Source organism: Mirounga angustirostris, unplaced genomic scaffold (assembly GCF_029215605.1).
Source record: "Mirounga angustirostris isolate CCGP_5_RB_7025 unplaced genomic scaffold, mMirAng1.0.hap1 SCAF_11, whole genome shotgun sequence".
Lineage (NCBI taxonomy): Eukaryota > Metazoa > Chordata > Mammalia > Carnivora > Phocidae > Mirounga > Mirounga angustirostris.
The window spans coordinates 37,883,610-37,902,834 of record NW_026991719.1 but is presented as its reverse complement, the minus strand read 5'-3'; the positions used below and the strand labels follow the sequence as shown (position 1 = coordinate 37,902,834).

Below are 19,225 nucleotides of genomic sequence, written 5' to 3'. Positions count from 1 at the left end.
TTTTAGTTAAACAAAAGGAAGTGGGTGTTATTAAAGAGCACCACAGGCCCCTGAGGAAAGCTGCCAAATATTTTTTTAATCATCTTGAAAATAAACAGATATGTTCTAGACTGGTTTAGGAACAAGTCTGCCCAACTCATATGAATTCCTTGGCATCCTTCTTGTCCCACTGTTTTGACAAGCCTATAAGAGAAATCTTTTAGTGGTTTCTTTTCTACAGTACTTAATAATGCTTTAACTGCAGAAATCATCTAAAAAGACACCCATTCAATAGGACGGCAGGACTGTGTTGTATTCATAGTTGAAAAAAAATCATTTTCTTCCTCTTTCCAAAGGCAGATTAGCCAAGCTCTCTTCAAACCTACAGCATTCTACTCTACCGAAAACAAGCCATCCTAACATGGAAACATCCATGCCATCGTACTGCGTGGCTTATTCCAAGTCTCCAACTAGTGTCCATACTTCTTTGCAAAACCCTCCCTCAGTCCATCCACTGCTTCCCCAGGGGCTGATCCTCAGCCTTTCCCCAGCCACCCACCCATTTCCCTGGGGAGCTCAGCCAACATCTGGATTTATTCTCTTTGCCCAGTGTTATGGTTTGCATTTCTCATGCCTCTGCTCCCTCTATATTGAAGAGAACTTCCAAATGGTAATGTACAACTTCTCATACAACTTTCAAGGGCTGGCAGCACATTCCTCGGTGTTTGCTCATGACCTTCATCTTATTCTCAGTCCCTCTCTCAGGACTTGGACGGCTATGAGCCAATGCAGCGGCACGTGAGCTGTGCAGTCCCATCTCGGGGAACAAGACGACCAATACGCCCAGGTACAAATGATGCATCAAGAATGAAAGGTTTCAAATGAATAGTTATGCCGCCTTTCCCAAGGGACTCTAGTTCTATACAGAAATTACACACAAAGCAATTAAAATAGCAACAATATGAGCTCTTCTGGAGGCTCTTGGGTAAGTAAAGATAATTGACAGCGCTTTTTCCTCTTTCACAAATGCCATTAACTCTGGAGAAACAGGCAGTTAGAAAAAAAGATGAAAATGTTACACTGTGAGGATGAGTGGCTGCTTTTCCAGAAAAGCTTTTTTAAGACATAATTCACATACTCGAGGGGCGCCAGGGTGGCTTGGGTCATGATCCCGGGGTCCTGGGATCGAGTCCCGCGTCAGGCTCCCTGCTCAGCGGGGAGTCTGCTTCTCCCTCCCCCTCTGCCCCCCTCAACTTGTGCTTGCTCTCTCTCTCTAGCTCAAATAAATAAATAAAATCTTTAAAAAAAATTCACATACTCGATAATCCACCCATTTAAAGTGTATAATTCAATGGGTGTTGGTATATTCACAGAGTTGTGCATCCATCACCGCATCTAATTTTAGAACATTTTTGTCACCCAAAGAAGGAACCCTTAGTCATTAAGAGTCACTCTCCATCCTTCCCCACCCCATTTTGAAGAACAGCTCAACTATTTGGCAAAGCAGCTGCACCCTTTTACATTCCGACCAGTGACGCTCCATTTCTTCACCAACACTTGTTAACCGACATTTTGATTCTAGCCAGCCTGGGGGGGCAAAGTGGTAACTCACTGTAGTTTTGACTCGCATTTCCCTAATGACTGATGATGGCCAAAATCAGGCTCTGTCACTATCTCTCTCTCTCTCTCAGATAAACAAATAAATAACCTATTAAAAAAATTTATTTGCTTTATTCTTGTTCCTTACATCTTTGATATTATTATGCCTGGATTTCATGTCTAATTTCTCTTGGTTTTCATTGCTCCTAATTAAAATCTTGTGATCATCATAAGTGAGATGCATCACAGCGTAATAAATTTGGGCAGCTTTTGATGAATTTAGCAGGTTCACTACGTCTTTGAAGATATTCAGAGGTCCACATTATGTATATATTAGGTTTTTAACATATATGTGGGTATATACGTGTGTACTTGTATAATTTGTTTAATCCCAGCTGGTGCCTTGGCAGAGACAGAAGTAGAGTTCATGACTCCATGCTCTTGGTTTAGACTCCCCTGTTCCCTGCTCCCCGCTCCCTGTGCCTCAGTCTCCATGTCAGGAAGATGGGACCTGCAGTGCCCCTGAGCTGGATCCTCCATTGGGAGCCTATTAGGATGTGCTTTCTATGTCTGGAGGTTGTTGGCATGAGTAAATACAGCTCTGAGAGAAACATGGTCCCAAAGATCCTACCTAGCAGAAGCTGGAAATGACTTCTGCATCCTCTGGCAGACTAAAGCACTTTGTTTGTTGCCCATGGCACCTCACTATTTTCTACGCTATTAAACTGATTTATGTAAGAACTTTCCCGACTAGTTTCAACACACCGGAGAAGGGCTATGCCTCACACACGTTTATATCTCCTACACTGCCTTGTATAGACCAGGGTTCCGAGAAATGCTCGTTACATGGAGGAATAAAAGGGGTAAATACAGGGGCGCCTGGGAGGCTCAGTCGATTGTCTGCCTTTGGCTCAGGTCATGATCTCAGGGTCCTGGGATCAAGCCCCAGGTCGGGCTCCCTGCTCAACAGGGAGTCTGCTTCTCCCTCTCCCCCTGCTTGTGCTCTGTCTCACTCTTTCTCTCTCTCAAATAGATAAATAAAATCTTTAAGAAAGGGGGGGGGAATATAATTCTTGCATGTATAGATATCACATCTAGCTCCTCCAGGCTCCAGAAGGAGTCCAGCCTCTTTCTACACAAATGACTCCCTCTTTTCCCACCTCAGACAAGGTCTTCTAATCAATGCCAATTTAGCACTGATTTTTAATGATCAACTCCACATACACACCTTTTCTAAAATAGCCATAATCAATACTACCATCAGATTTACTAGAACTCCCTATGTGTAGGTATTGAAGGGAAGAGAAAAAGATGAAGATCTCTAAAACCATTTCCTATGTGAGCATTTCTCACTCTGCTCCTTATGGATGCTATGTAAAAATGGGTTCTGTGGTCATGAATTTGGGAAATCCTGGCTTATAGTTAAACAGCTTTTCTTTTTAATTTTTTAAAAAAAATTTTTCTGCCTATCCTCATAGGACCCCTAATTTGCTAACAGACATCTTGGCACTCAACGATAGGGATAGGACACAGAGCATCTCCACAATGTATCTGACCAAGAAACCCCCTCTTGCAAAGCACTGTTGGGATTAATGTTGCTTAGAAAATATTCCCTTAGGCATGCTCTCTTCCTCTTCTGGCCGGCACTCGCAGGGGCCCAAGGAAACACGGGAGAACAGGGGCTAGAAAGCAGAGCCCTGATAACCAGAGGATTTATTTTCCAAATGCTCCTAATGGGAATATGGTCTCATGTGGACGTCTCCTGAACAAGAATGTACGTCATCCCACAGCACTAAGTCAATAGGAAAAACAAAATGAAATCACTTGTGCATCTAGCTGAAATTGCAAGTGCTCTGTGCTGAGTCTCGAGCCTGGGACTCTGCCTCTGGGAACCGGGCCGTACAAAGAGAAAGTACGTCACAGCAGGTAGAGAGGGTCAAGGGCAAAGCAGGGCTTCTTGCCAGGCTGGCTGTTAAGTGAGTGCATTCAGCTTGTGTATCCCAGTGACTGGGCAGGGGCAGTCCTGCCGTTCTACTGCGTGGAGTTACTCCAGCGGGGGCTCCCGTGATCATGGTGGTGGAGACATGGGAGGGGGAGGGGGCCAGGAGTCACTAGAGCCTTAGCACCGTCTTCCCCACATTTGAACATCAGAGGATTTTTAAAAAAATCTACCAACTGGGAAAAGTCACAGATACTCGGGACTACTTTGGCCCCAATAATTATGTAGGTTAGTGACTGTGCCCACATCTGTGCCTCTGAGTCAACTTTTATGACCCCTGCTGGGCAGCAAGTGTGGGCCAGTGGTGATTTCTTCCCATCGTCTCGGAAGCCTGAGGTTTTTTTCTGAGACATTTATCTGCTGGATATGGCTCTGGAAACTAGGCCACTGGGTACTTGGGCAAACACACAAAATTAAATCTCAGCCTGAGGTTCCCAGTGTATCATTTGAGTCTGACAAATTACACGAGGGCTGTCAGAATAAAAGGAAATGGACTAGTAGTTTAGGAATCGATCCCTCTGTTTGAAAAACCTGACATGAGAAATGGCCTTTAAATGGAAAGGACTCATTTCCACAGCTTTTGGGATCAAAGTAGTCATTACATTTAACTATAATTAACATTCACATTTTTCTGCCATTCCACCTAGAATTTTCTTCTTCTGGTTGCATGAGACCCCGAACACAAAGCAAACAACAAAAGGAAGTGTTATGAAAACAGTACTGGACTGCTCAAATGGAAGGTATCCACATTATGATCATTATTTGTCTCTTCAGTTTCAAGGTCTGTGTTTGCTAAGGTCAGTTATCAACTAGGCTTTCACATCTGTCTGTCTCTCTTTCTCTCTCACGCACACACTTCTGTAGGACCTTGAACCAAATACTTGCATTCTTACAATTTTCTCCCATCTCTAAAGTAAGGAAAACTGCCACTTACTAAAACTCTGTGGTCCACCCGGTTTTCCAAAGGTATTCGTTCAATGAGCTTGACACAGAAGTGAAAAAGCTTAGAGTCCAGGCCTGAAATAGAGGGCTACATATGACAGCATCGATCCCGTTAAATGGCAGGACAGGGCAACGACAGCAAAGACTTTCTAGCTGGGTCAGCATGTGCTCATGGGACACCAGAACTTCCCTTCTTCAGGAAGTGCCCAGAATGCACCAGGTATGGGATTTATAAGGACGTTCAAGGGTGTTTCAGTTTCAGCTGTTAGAAGGCTACTCTACAAAAGTTTGACACTTCAGGACCAATGATTAAGTCTTTGGGCTAGGATAGTGGGTGCATGCTCTGGGGTAAAGTGGGGGCTGCAGAGGGGGAATGGGGAGGAAGTAGAAATAGTGATGAAGTAGAAAGTAGGGGGAGGAAAAAAGGAGAGTCTGACCTCAAACTGGCAACATTTAACCTGAAAGCTCAGAACCTCTAGCAGTTGGGCTATCATGGAGACTAGAGCAGTTTCTCTTGAGGAAGCTTCATTCCACCGACAAGGTTCTTTTTGCCATTAACTGCAACACTGAGGCCCCACTTGAGGAGGTGACAGCAAAGTGCCACAGCCTAAGAAAAATCCTTCGTGTCTGACCGAATCCCCTTTCTACACTGCCATGGAAAGCCAGTTCACTGAGTCACAGAGGCCGACTCTAGACCACTTCTCAATGAATGCTTAGAAAAGGAATGCTGTAATGAACTGGCCTCTATTAAAAATGAATAGCAAGAAGATGAAAAGAGTTCTGTAAACAGATGATGGGTGCACAATCATGCGAATGTACCTAATGTCGCTGAATTGTACACCTAATGGTTAAGAAGATAAATTTTTTTTTAAGATTTTATTTATTTATTTGACACAGAGAGACACAGCGAGAGAGGGAACACAAGCAGGGGGAGCGGGAGAGGGAGAAGCAGGCTCCTCACTGAGCAGGGAGCCCGATGCGGGGCTCGATCCCAGGACCCTGGGATCATGACCTGAACTGAAGGCAGACGCTTAGCAACTGAGCCACCCAGGCGCCCCAAGAAGATAAATTTTTATGTTATGTGTATTTTACCACAGTTTTTTTTTTTTTTTGAGCGAGTGCACGCACACATGTGGGGCCAGGAGGAGCAGAGGGAGAGAGAGAATCTTAAGGAGGTTCCATGCTCAGCATTGAGCCTGATGCGGGGCTTGATCCCATTACCCCGAGATCATGACCTGAGCCGAAATTAAGAGTCAGACGCTTAACGGACTGAGCCACCCAGGCGCCCCCCCGCCAATTTTTTTAAAAAGAAAAGAAAAAAAAAAAAAAACAGAAGGAAAAAAAATCAATTAACCTGACTTTTCTATTTATTGGGCTGTCACTTCAACCAAGTAGAAGCTTTATGATCTACAAACTAAATGGGAGATTTCTCCCTGAAAATTTATAGGAAGAAGAAAGGAGGCTTTGAGAGAAAATGGCTAATGCTGACCTGGCTTTCTAAACAGTACAAGGCTTTAAGAGTAATTTCTTTCATTACACTTTCCTGTAAACACAAGAAATAAATGAAAAAAAGAAAGAAAGAAATGAAGTCTTTTTAAAATGGAGTGGAAAAGAATGGAAGCTACCAAAAACTATTTTTTTACAAGCGACGTCCATGTATCTTTTTACTAAATACTTGATAGATCAAGGTGAGAATATATGAACGTGTTTAGTCTCTCTGCTTTAAAAAACCCATGTATAACTGTAATTTAGAGAAGAAAGCAAATAATCCCTCTTGTATTACTTCATTTCTATGATCAAACAGAATTTATTATGAGCACCTGCCCATTTACCACGTGCCTGTTCTTACCTAATTGTGTTTTTTTATCTCTACCCTGACTTATACAAATTATTTTAAATCCTTTCTCTCTTTTTCTTTTTTTTTTTTTTTAAAGCTTCATTTATTTTTAGAGGGTGGGGAAGGGCAGAGGGAGAAGGAAAGAGGATCTTCAAGCAGACGCCCCACAGAGCGCAGAGCCCGATGCAGGGCTCGATCCCACGACCTATGAGATCATGCCCTGAGCCGAAATCAAGAGTCAGATGCTCAACCAACTGAGCCATCCAGGTGCCCCACTTTTTTTCCTTTTTATTCTTTTTTTTTTTCTTTTTAAACCAGGGAGGATATAAAATAAGATACTCTTATGTCAATCATACTTTGACTAATGAGTTCACATAAATCACTTAACAAAAAGAATATATAGCCAGCAATTCCAAACCATGCCCGAGACCCCTAGACTTAGTAGTTTAATACAGTAATAGAACCCATCTGTGGGTCGCTCTGCTCAGTGGGGAGCCTGCTTCTCCCTCTCAAATAAATAAAATCTTAAACAAAAAGAAGAAAGAAAAAGGAAATCAAGCACTTCTTCCTTCCTCTCCAAGACTTAGCATTGCAAAATTTAACAAAAAGTCTCCACAACTCCATTTAACGTACTCATAAAATAATCGTAATGATGGTGCATCTAATTTACTAATGCAAGTAATGGATCAACCAACCCAAGCCTGCTGTGCCTAACTGGGGTGGCCTGGGGGTTCCTCGGCAGTCAGGCACTCACTGAAGGCCAGAGGGACTCCAGATTCATGGCTCAGGGTGTGAGAGAAGAAGCCACCCTGGTGAATGGCACCACATATGGCTCCCAGTGCCTGTGTCCACAGGAGGCCGCGTCCACAGGAGCCCCTACTGCCTCAGTGGCATGTTAGGAGTCCAGAACCCTTAGGGGTAAGGTGATTTTTATCATACCTCACAGCAGTTTCCTAAAGGGATTTACAAGTTGACGTTCTCCCTGTGGAATAAGAAACGATGTGACATAACCCACAGAGCCCTGGGCTCAAGACCTGGAAAGCCTTACTTTGGCACCTAAGCTTTCTGAGCCTCAGTTTTCTCATCTATAAGAGGGGAGGACATGCTTATTACCTCATAGGATCACTCAAATTAGATGACAATACAGATGGAAGACAATACCTATGCATGGAGTGAGGAGGGATGGACGTAAGTGATTAAAAGAAAGGAGACGAAGACGCAACAAGCAACATCCCTACAAGAGCTGAACACCTTTGGTTTCTTGCCTTTCCTACTGAGCAGACTTAAAAGTGAAAGCAGAACTTTCTTTGAACACAAAAGATATACCTTCTGTGAGTTGGTATGGAAAGGTGTTGAAAGCAGCTTAAAAATACATGTCCCTAATCCCAAGGAAACACTATTACAAAGTAAGGGGTCAAAGACGCAGTTATTTCTGGCAAGCATTAAGACAAACTAAGAAAAAATAAATCCCCTGCTTTCAACACGGCCTGCTGGCTAAAACAGAGTTCACCTCTTAGCAACAACAAAAAAATTTTTACTTAGTATTCCAGAGCACACACATTCTGAAAAGCCTTTTGATTTCAGTCGTTGGCATAGAAACCTCAAGTAAACGGCTGTGGGAAGAACAGAACCCATACTAGGAAAACTTGCTTGGTGAGCTGTTACTATCAGGAAAGCCTATGTTGTTTTAAATAATTTTTCATCACACCATTCTCTAAAAAGAAATGTGTGGTATGTATTTATAGTCTCCCTTTTTATTTAGGGTGTGAAAGCAGGGAGAAAGTGGGAATGCATAAATGTGTCAATTTCTCCCGCAGAGCAGCGCCTGCAAAATGCCTTGCTCCATCTCTGGAGGCAGTATTCTCCCTCTCTACAGCATTTCTTCATTATTAAGATCTGGAAGAACCCATTAAAAGAAAAAAGGGGGGGCACCTGGGTGGCTCAGTCAGTTGAGCATCTGCCTTCGGCTTGGGTCATGATCTCGGGATCCTGGGGATCCTGGGATCAAGCTCCGTATTGGTCGCTCTGCTCAGTGGGGAGCCTGCTTCTCCCTCTCAAATAAATAAAATCTTAAAAAAAAGAAAGAAAAAGGAAATCAAGCACTTCTTCCTTCCTCTCCAAGACTTAGCATTGCAAAATTTAACAAAAAGTCTCCACAACTCCATTTAACGTACTCATAAAATAATTGTAATGATGATGCATCTAATTTACTAATGCAAGTAATGGATCAACCAACCCAAGAAGCACTCAAGTTCATCTGCTTCCCTTACACCATCCAAAGGAAAAGAAGACATAAAGAGAATGTTTCAAACACACCTAGCTGATGCCACTTCAAATCTACCTTTTAGGGTAAAGACAACATGGTTAATTTAATTTCACAAATCAGATATAATCTCCTAAACAGACCCGTTTCCAATTCACCACATTCATAAGACCCATTCAAAAACCTATTCTATAAGAATCAGGATCTTCGGGGTGCCTGGGTGGCTCAGTCGTTAAGCGTCTGCCTTCGGCTCAGGTCATGATCCCAGGGTCCTGGGATCGAGCCCCGCATCGGGCTCCCTGCTCAGTGGGGAGCCTTCTTCTCCCTCTCCTCCCCGCTCAGTGTTCTCATTTGCTATCTCTGTCTCTGGCTCTCAAATAAATAAATAAAATCTTCAAAAAAAAAAATTAAAAAAAAAAAAAAAAAAGAATCAGGATCTTCTATAGCGCCTGGCCAGCTCAGTGGATACAGCATGTGATTCTCGATCTCAGGGTTGTGAGTTCGAGCCTCACATCGGATGTAGAGATTACTAAAAAAACAAAACAAAACAAAAAAAAGAACTGAAGAAAAAAGAATCAGAATCTACTAAACCAGAATTAGAACAGGTATTCTATTCACAAGATCCATGAAGGATACAGGCAGAAATGTTAGCTAATGGTAAGCTCCACGCAAGCAGAAACTTCGATCATGTGTCCACCGTTTCCAGCCTAGAACAATTATCTTGTACAGAGAAGACTATACAGTAACTACTTATTGAACTAATGAATGAATTTGGCAATAATGACGTGAACCTTCTGTGAATGAAGTAGATGGACGTGGTCTCCCTGGTAAGGGAGAGGGTGCAAAATACCACTGGTCTAGCCCCATTGCTCAGCTCAGAGGCTCAGGCTTGGAACTCCATGCTGTCGTGTCAAAATTTGCACTGTCAACACGATCAACCAAAGGTCGTGAATAATTCTTTGGTGAATACTAAAAATCATCCTGGAACACACTGAAACTGGATGCACTACAGTCTGCTGTCAGAAGACATAATTGAGGCATTCTTTAAGGCTGCACCCTGGGAGCATTTAAAAGCTGAAGCAACCTGGACCATCACGAATATGGCTTGGTTTTAACTAGACAATGGCAATCTTCTGGTGATGCACCCACCACCATTTTGGTGTTACTTACTGAAAAGAATGCACTGTGGGAGATTACAGAAGCTGGGGTTGTCAGGAGAGCCGATGCAGAGAGCGTCACAAAGATAATTTGCATTATTAACCCAATGCACTATGGTGACGGGAAAAAGTCCCTTTATTCCCCACCCCCCCAGAAGTGGACAGAACAGTGAGGGTTGAGATATTTTTAAATAAGTGGAGTTATTTTTTGCTATATGGTTTATTAATAATCTTACATGGAATATAAAATTTCCCTGTTAAGAAAAAAAAAAAAAGAAGAAGAAGAAGAAGGTAGCGGGAGGGGAAGAATGAAGTGGGGGAAATCGGAGGGGTAGACGAACCATGAGAGACGATGGACTCTGAAAAACAAACAGGGTTCTGGAGGGGAGGCGGGTGGGAGGATGGGTTAGCCTGGTGGTGGGTATTGAGGAGGGCACTTTCTGCATGGAGCACTGGGTGTTATGCACAAACAATGAATCATGGAACACTACATCTAAAACTAATGATGTAATGTATGGGGATTAACATAAGAATAAAAAAAAGTTATAAAAAACTTAAAAAAAAAGATAAATAAATAAAATTTCCCTAATCTGTCCTCCACATTTTACAGCTTCCTGGTCATTATAAAAACATCCACCACACCGAGTATTTCTCACTGCAGAAATGATATGATTTATTAGAAACACTAGCAGAAAGGCACTCATTCAGGTAAAATAAATTAACCTCTAACTGACCCACTACTGTTTTACCTTAACATTGATGTCTAACTTGGGGGGAGAATATGTGTTCTTTGGCAGGTTAAAGTATATGAGAGGATGGTTTAATAGTATTTCTAGAATCCATCTTTTCTTTAGATGAGATTATGTCTTAAATGAAAAGAATGGTGTTTAGTTTAGCCCCTTCAATATGTGCTTATTTGTAAGTCAGTCCTAAAATTCATGAACAGTAGGAGCTCAGGGGGTAGGCAGACCATTACTAGTTTCATAGCCTTGCTTTACTTCTCTGAACCACAGCTTTCTCCTCTGTAAAATGGGGACAATCGTACTGCCTAACAAGGTGGATGTAATGAGTTCGTGCATAAAAAAAGGACTTTGTTGTTTACTATGAGCCTCCAGGGAAAATAAAAATCTCTCAGCTCTTGAATGTTAGAGAAGAAGAGATTAGAAGCATGAGTCTGCTCAGATTCCAGGACAATCATCAGACTCATGTGCTTCCCAGTTGGACTGGAGAGTGAATTTACATGACCGTTTGTTTAATTAGTAGTTGAGTGCGAATACGTTACATATGCTAATACACGTAAAAGTGCTCAGTAAATGTTAGTTGCTATCATTCTCAGTGTTATTATTAACTAGTCCAGGGAAACACCATGCCGTGCAGAAAAGAGAAAGTGGGGAAGCAAAGGGGTTTTTCCCTTTGTGATCATGAAGCCCATGGAAGTTAGAGTTCATCAACACTTCGTATAATTTTTTTACTTTTATACTTTCTTCATTCCTCCCTGGATTTCTGAACTTAGTTTTGCCAGACTCTTCCCCCAAGCATCCCAAACCATCCCAAACCAGCTATCAGAAATTCCCCAAATTTCCCTGATTGTGCATCAGTGTGCATACCCTCACAAGTCCCTTCAACTCAAAACTCCAGAAGTCCCCCGCGGGTCTGGAGCCTGACTGCCTGGGGGAGTGCTGGTGAGAAGTGATGTGGCTACTGGTGTGGAATCCTGGCATTAGAATGAGTAAATGAGGGGCGCCTGGGTGGCACAGTTGGTTAAGTGTCTGACTCTTGGTTTTGGCTCAGGTGGTGATCTCAGGGTCGTGGGATCGAGCCCCGCATCCGGCTCCCCGCTCAGCGCTGAGTCTGCTTAAGACTCTCTCTCTGTCCCTCTCCCTGTGCCCTCTCCTCCTGCGCTCGGTCTCTCAAATAAATACATAAATGTTTAAATAAAAGAATGAGTAAATGAGCCCTGCCCGTGTAGTTCCAGGAAGTGGGCTGCACTGGCAGATCGGAGAACTTGACCTCTCAAGGCACATCTCCAGACTCCAGCTGCTCCATGTTTGGCTTCAGTAAGAAAGAATAACACTGGCAACAGCTGCTGTTTCTTGCGTGGAAATCAGCAGAGTTTAAACAATCTCGTTTCAACAGTATGAAATGGCACAACCCGGCTAGACTCCCCAGGAGTCAAGGCCCGATACAGAGGAAATTCTCAAAGTGTGCAGAGAAGCATCAGGTAAGAATGAGAATGAATAACCTGTTCAGTCTTAAGAAGTAGCCTCAGGGGGCGCCTGGGTGGCTCAGTCGGTTAAGCATCTGCCTTTGGCTCAGGTCATGATCCCAGGGTCCTGGGATGGAGCCCCATGTCGGGCTCCCTGCTCAGCGGGAGGCCTGCTTCTCCCTCTCCCACTCCCCCTGCTTGTGTTGCCTCTCTCGCTGTCTCTCTCTCTGTCAAATAAATAAATAAAATCTTAAAAAAAAAAAAAAAAAAGAAGTAGTAGCCTCAGACTCGTGTTCCTTGGGGCCTTAGAATTGCCTCATAGGCGCTTGGGGGGCTGCCTGGGGCTCTGTGTGTGTGTGTGTGTGTGTGTGTATGACTCGTGCTCCCCCCCCCGCCCACCGCACTCTTCATAAAGGGTGGAGAGGAAAAAAAAAAATGCTGAGAGCCTCCTACCCCTACTCCAGTTGGACTGGGGGTGAGGGTGCAGCCTTCAAGGGCTACAGTGGGTGATGCAGAAGAGGGCCAAGCCGAGGCCTGACCCCTGGCAGAGATTCCCAGAGTCCACAAGGATGTTTTAAAAAGAAAAAGAAAAAAAAAAAAAGAAAACATGGAATACTACTGTAAAGCTGAGAGCCTATTGGTACAATTGCTTTGAGAAAAAAACAACTAAAAACAAAACCAAATGTTTTCCCGAATACAGTGCTCTCTCCCACTGGTCACTTGAGTCAAACGTCAGACTTACCTTGACATATTGAACAAGACGCTCATTTACGTTCACTTTGTAAGTCTCTAGACCCAGCTCCTTAGATAACCGTAAGATTCTGTTCTGGGTTGGCCCCACATAAGCCCCGCCAACATCTACGTAATCGACATGTTCATTCTGCAGAAAGAGGAAAAGTGGCCAGAAGACTTCAGTTAAAACTCAGGGGAAAAAAAAAAAAAGCTTCTATGTCTCACGTAAAGACAAAAACATTTATTTTTTACAACCTACATGTGCCTTACTTCTCTTTTATAAAGTGCAACTGGAAACAGCAACTTTCTCCTCCACCCAAGGACCGGGCACAACCCTGTATGACACTCATCACAAAGGGATCCCATTTGTATAGTTACTGGTGAGGCCAATTCGACAATAACATGTGTCACGAATAAAGAATGCTGTAGTACATTCTGCTGATCTAGATCCTTTTCAAAGCAATTAGGTTTTTATGTATGCTTTTCTTTGGGGTTGTTGCTGTAGGCCTAATTCTCCGATTTCTAACAGATGAAGTTTTAAATCAGCCCACACTGATGGGCTCTTGATCTTTTTTTTTTTTTTTTAAGATTTTATTTATTTGACAGAGAGAGAGAGACAGCTAGAGAGGGAACACAAGCCGGGGGAGTGGGAGAGGGAGAAGCAGGCTTCCCGCGGAGCAGGGAGCCAGATGCGATGCGGGGCTCGATCCCAGGACCCTGAGACCATGACCTGAGCCGAAGGCAGACGCTTAACGACTGAGCCACCCAGGCGCCCTGCTCTTGATCTTATTTTAAAATAGTAGCTGGGGGGGCACTGGGTGGCTGAGTCAGTTAAGCGTCTGCCTTGGGCTCAGATCATGATCCTGGGGCTCCTGCTCAGTGGGGAGCCTGCCTCTCCCTTACCCTCTGCCTTACCCCCTGCTCGTGCTCTCTCTCTCTCTGTCAAATAACTAAATAAAATCCTTAAAAAAATAAAAAATAAAATAAAATACTAGCTGGGAAGAATATATCATAGGAAAAGGTACACAAAGCTATAAAAAGATTCATATACCTAACAAATTATTTTATAAATATACAAACCTTCCATCGTAAACTGAAATTTACTTTCCCCTCTTATGTGCAATTCTACATTTTCTCCAGCTTTTTTATGAACACATTTCCTGGTAATTTAATCAACAGATTGAATATTGGTGACTTACATCTCCTTCATGTGTTTGTAATAACTTCTTTTGGGTCTGTTTCTATTTTGTTGTTTATACCCATTTTCATCCATGTTGCCTTTCCTCCTTGTTTGCCTGATTATTCTGTACTGAGTACCACTCATTGAATTTGAAAAAATACAAAATAATTTGAATCCTAGGAGGATGATATCTTTCTCAGAGAGGATTTCTGTCTGCTTCTGCCAGCACCTGGGGGCCCTTTTATAATACCAGATAACTTTATTGCATTTCCTGTGCCTGGGATGATTTGAAGCTGGGCTGAAATGCACACGTGCTCTGGTCTTCTTACAGTTCACCCTTGGTCCAAGGACACAGGCCAACCCAAAACATGAGGACTTTACCAATACCTCCCTCCATTAGCACACACTTTGGGGGGCTCTGGACTTGACCCTCAATTGTTCTAGCTCTGGATGACTTTTGAAAGGCCTACTCAGCCTCTCACTTGCTTCTTCGGTGGTCAGTAAACTCCCCCTCCCCATCCCAACTTCCAGGGGAAAAGTAGGTCGATCCTTTCCTGATGATGGCCCAGTGATTCTTCACTACATTCTTAGTTCTCTGATGCTTTGAAGATTTGTGTGTATGTGTGTGTACGTGCAATTTGTCCAATCTCTCTGCATTTAGTAGGAGGGTTGGGACAATTCACTGAAAGTGTTATTTCTAGAAAACTGATTGTCTAGTATTATTCAACTTGCCTTCCTGGCAAAACACAACCTGATATTATCTTTCTATTGCAGGATATGCTTTGCTAACAATTTACTTAGGATTTTTTAGCCAAGTTCATGAGTGAAATTGAGATTCTCCTCTCTTCTACAACCCTTGTCTATCTTTTGCATTAGAGTATTGCTAATCTCATAAATCAGTGATCATACTTTCTTCTATTCTTTGGAACTGTTTGTATATAAATAGAATGATTTATTCTTTAAACACTGGGTAGAATATAACTCCAGAGCCATCTAGGCTTGCTGTTTTCATTGTGGAAAAATCTTAAACTATGAGATATGATTTACTTTGAGGCTAAAACACGACCCATATTTTCTATTTCTCTTTAAATCAGTGTTAATTTTGATAAACATATTTTTCCTTATACATTTCGTGTATGTTTCAAAACTACTGGTTTAAAGTTCATGACATCCTTTTTTCATTTAGTCTTTACTGAATCAGTAGTTATATCTACATTTTCATCCCTTTTATTGTTTATTTGAGATATCCCTTTTTTATTTTTCTTGAAAAACCTGACCAGACACTTCTCTATTTTTAGTCTCTTCAAAGAATCAACGTTTATCTCATTGATCCTCTTTATTGAATATTTATTTCCTGTATCATGGATATATGCTCTTTCACCCTCTCTTTTAGATTTATTATATTCTTAATTTTCTAACTCCTCACATGCTTAGTTCATTCATACTGAGCCTTTTTTTCTTTCCTAATGGAAGAATTTAGGCTATAAATCTTCCTCTAAGTTAATTGCTTTAACTACATACACAACTTTATTTTAATATTTCCATTGTGCAGTTTTAAGTATTTTCATGTTTCCATTACAATTTCTCTTTAGACTCGTGTTTCTAAAAACTTTGTTGGATTTTAACTTCTCCAGCTGGGATTTTTTTTTTAGTTATCTTTTTGTCATAACTGCATTGTGGTCAAAGAATGTGGTTTTTATGACAATTCTTGAGGCTCATGTTATGACCTAGCACATGATCAATTTTCAAAGACTTTCATATTTGCTTGAAAAAAAATGTAGTCTATAAAATGATATGCATGGTTTATACATGTCCATTAGAATGAGCTTAATTGTGCTCAGCCTTTTTTGTTTGCTTAATCTATTATTAACTTAGAAAATTATGTAAAAATCCCCCACTCCATTGGGCATTTATCTTTGATTCCTGTTAATTTTTGCTTTATATTTTGAGGCTATATTATTCACTGTATACAAGTTCAGAATGTATGTACTGACACATTTCAATGACATTTTTTTGTTCAAAGTTTACTTTGATATTAATATAGTTATAACAGCTTAGATTAGTATTTGTCTATCTCTTTTTCTTTCAGTTAGAGTTGTTAGTCTGAAAATTGTTTTCCTTTAATTGACAAATTTAGCATTTATATTTATCATTCCCTTTTAAGTGTTTTACTTCTTATTTTATTATGTCTTTTCAAATAGTTTTTCCCCTGATTTCTTTCCTTCTTTTGGAATGAGGGGTTTCTTCTTTTTTCTTTTTAAATTCTTTCTTGTACTTGTTTGGAAGTTAAACAGTCAGGCCTATTTCAGACGTTTTCCTAGCAATATTAACAGGCATATTTAGGGGCGCCTGGCTGGCTCAGTCATTAAGCGTCTGCCTTCGGCTCAGGTCATGATCCCAGGGTCCTGGGATCCAGCCCCGCATCAGGCTCCCTGCTCAGCGGGAAGCCTGCTTCTCCCTCTCCCTCTCCCCCTGCTTGTGTTTCCTCTCTCGCTGTGTCTCTCTCTGTCAAATAAATAAATAAAATCTTAACATGCATATTTAATATAGTCTAAAGTTTATCAGTAGATTATCTTCCTACTGAAAAATACAAAAACCTTCATGCTTCAACTGTGATCACCTTTTTCCAATCTATAATTTATAAAAGTACTTGGTTCAGATTTGTCTCGAAACGAATCTGACATTACTTTGTTTTATTGTTTTGATGTTGCTGAATTGTATTTAAATATTTACCAACATCTTTGCTCACTGTCCCCTCTTGAATCTCAGACCTTTTATTTGTAATCTTTTTCCTTCTGCTTGAAGTACATTTTTCTTTATAATTTCCTCCAGTCTGGGTCCTAAAGTCTCTGTTTTTGTCAGTCTGGCAGAAAGATGGTTCAAGCAGGTAATGAATTCAGTTTAGCTCCTCTTTGTCTCAGAACATTAAAGATATCTTCTGGCATCTGTTTTTCTTGTCCAAGGGTCACTCATAAATTTAATTGTTGAAATTTTAAGAGTATGGATAATTTGCCTTTTTTGTTTTCAAAAAAAATAATTGCTTGTGAGATCTCTCTTCTTTGGTATACTGCAGCTTCTCTGTGCCTGGGTGAGAATTTCTTTCCATTTACCATGCATTGGACCTGATAGGTTTCCTCGTGTCTTCCAACAATGCTGGGAATCATCAGCTATTATTTTTTTATACCATCATCACTCTGTCTTTCATGTCTTAGCTGCCCGCCACCCCTGAAAACATACTTTCCAATCTCTGCTTCAGAACTGCATGCTAGACAGTTTTTCCAGATCTAGCAGTTCATTCGCTGTCTTCAGCTGTGTCTAATATACTGTTAAATCGGCCCGCTGACGTTTTTCATTTTAATTAGTATATTTTCATTTCTAGAAATTACTTTTTAATTTACTTGATTATTTTTAGTTTCTTTACCCTGCTCCTAGTTTTAAAAGCACTTCTTTAAAACATGCTGAACAGAAAAACCAAAGATTAAAAAATAAATTAATTTAAAATTTTGAAAATAAAACAAAATCATGTTTAACCATAATTTTTTACTCTTTGCATAATATGACTGTTAAAAATCTTTCTGGATCATATTTTTATGCTTATCCTTTTTCGGTGTCTTGTTTCCTTGTGCGCTTTTTCATTTTTAAGTATGAGTTACTTATTTTCTTTGGAACTTTTCCTGTATAAATGATTTGAGGCCTGGTTGGAAAGGATTTGAGTCTATTTCTGCTTTGGGGAATCACTTGTTTATTCAACAAATAGACTGTGCTCTCCTACAAGATGCCAGGTACTCTTCAAGGAGCTTCTGTTACATCAGCAAACAAACCAAAGATCCCTGCTCTGAAGGAACTTATATTCCATGGGAAGAGACCCATTGGGAATGAACCCCAAACATAATAACTAAGTATCTCAGAAGTTGATAAGACCAATGAAAAACAAAAAATTACAGTAGGATAAGGGTACTGAAATGGCAGAGGAGAAAAGGAGATTGCAGTTCAAAATACAATGGATATGTTGGCCCCCTTGAAGAGGTAATACTTGCATAAAGACTTGAAGAAAGTGAAGGAATTGTCCATATGCCAGGAGAAGAGCATTCCTGGCAGAAAGTACAGCCCGTGCAGACTCTAAGGTAGAGGGAGACTAGTGTGTTCAAGAAATAGGAGGCCAGTGTGGCTAGAACAGAGTGAGCAAGGAAAATAGAACTGGAGGGGCCCCCGGGTGGCTCAGTTGGTTAAGTGTCCGACTCTTGATTTCCGCTCAGGTCATGATCTCAGGGTTGTCGGAGCAAGCCCCGAGTTGGACTCTGTGCTGGTGTGGAGCCTTCTTGGGATTCGCTTTCCCTCTCTCCCCCCCTCTGCCCATCCCTCCCCTCAAAAAAAAAAAAAAAAGGAAAAGAGAACTGGAGATGAGGTTAGAGAGGTTATTTAGGGGGGCGGGTCACAGAAAGCTTCACAGGGCATTGTAAGGACACCAGCTTGGCCTCTGAGTGAGAAGGAAAGCCTCTGGAAGCTTTTGAGCGGAGACGTGCCAAGATCTGACTTAGGTTTGAAAGGCTCACTCTGGTTGCTGCACTAAGAGTAGATTCTAGGAGGCAAGGGTAAAAGCGGGGAAATCGGTTAGAAGGCCATTGTAGCAACGTGGCCTAGAGATGATGGTGGTTCCCGCCAGGTGGTAGCCAGTGCAGAGTGTTGAATTCTGGAGATATTTTGATGGCAGAGTGAACAGAATGAATGTGGAGCCCGAGAGTGCTGAGCGTGAATCTTGAGTTTTTTGGAGTTGCCATCTTTGATAGGGGGAAGGCTGCTGGAATGGTGGTCTTGATGGAGAAGATCAGAAGTTCAGGTTGGGTGGGTGAAATTTGAGATGTCTGTTCAACCTCCAGGAGATCTGCAAATTTCTGATTCCCATGTCAAGGCAGCAGAGTATATTTTATTCAGCATTTTACTTATTCCCATGGGGAGCGTTAATCAGGGCTTCCATTCTGCCCTAATACCAGAAATGAGGTGTGCCTTTGACTTCTTTCACCTGTCCCTTATATAATCCCTACCTTCTCTTTTACTAACCTTTGCTACTGTTCTCTAAACCTTCTCCAGCACCCTTTTTAAATATAAAACAAAACTGGAGTCAGTACTCCAATAAATTTCTAGACTTTAACAAAGACAGCAAGAAGACTCATGGGAATTTCCACACATGACGTCTCTAGAATACTGACACTATCTTTTAAAGCAAAGAATCCTGTGAAGTAGTAAAAAGTATGAGGCATTTTACAGAGTATTTCCTATTTTTACCACATGAATCATTACAATATTATTGACTATACTCCCTAGGTTGTACTT

General features: G+C 41.5%; 1 protein-coding gene across 1 annotated transcript in view; it reads right to left on the bottom strand.

The window, feature by feature from the left end:
- LOC123845764 (amine oxidase [flavin-containing] A) overlaps positions 1-19,225 on the bottom strand; it is a 70,259-nt gene that overhangs the window by 26,680 nt on the left and 24,354 nt on the right. The window contains exon 3 of the mRNA XM_045876562.3: positions 12,725-12,862. Within this exon, the coding sequence (XP_045732518.2) occupies positions 12,725-12,862 (138 nt within the window). The remainder of the gene's footprint in view (positions 1-12,724; positions 12,863-19,225) is intronic.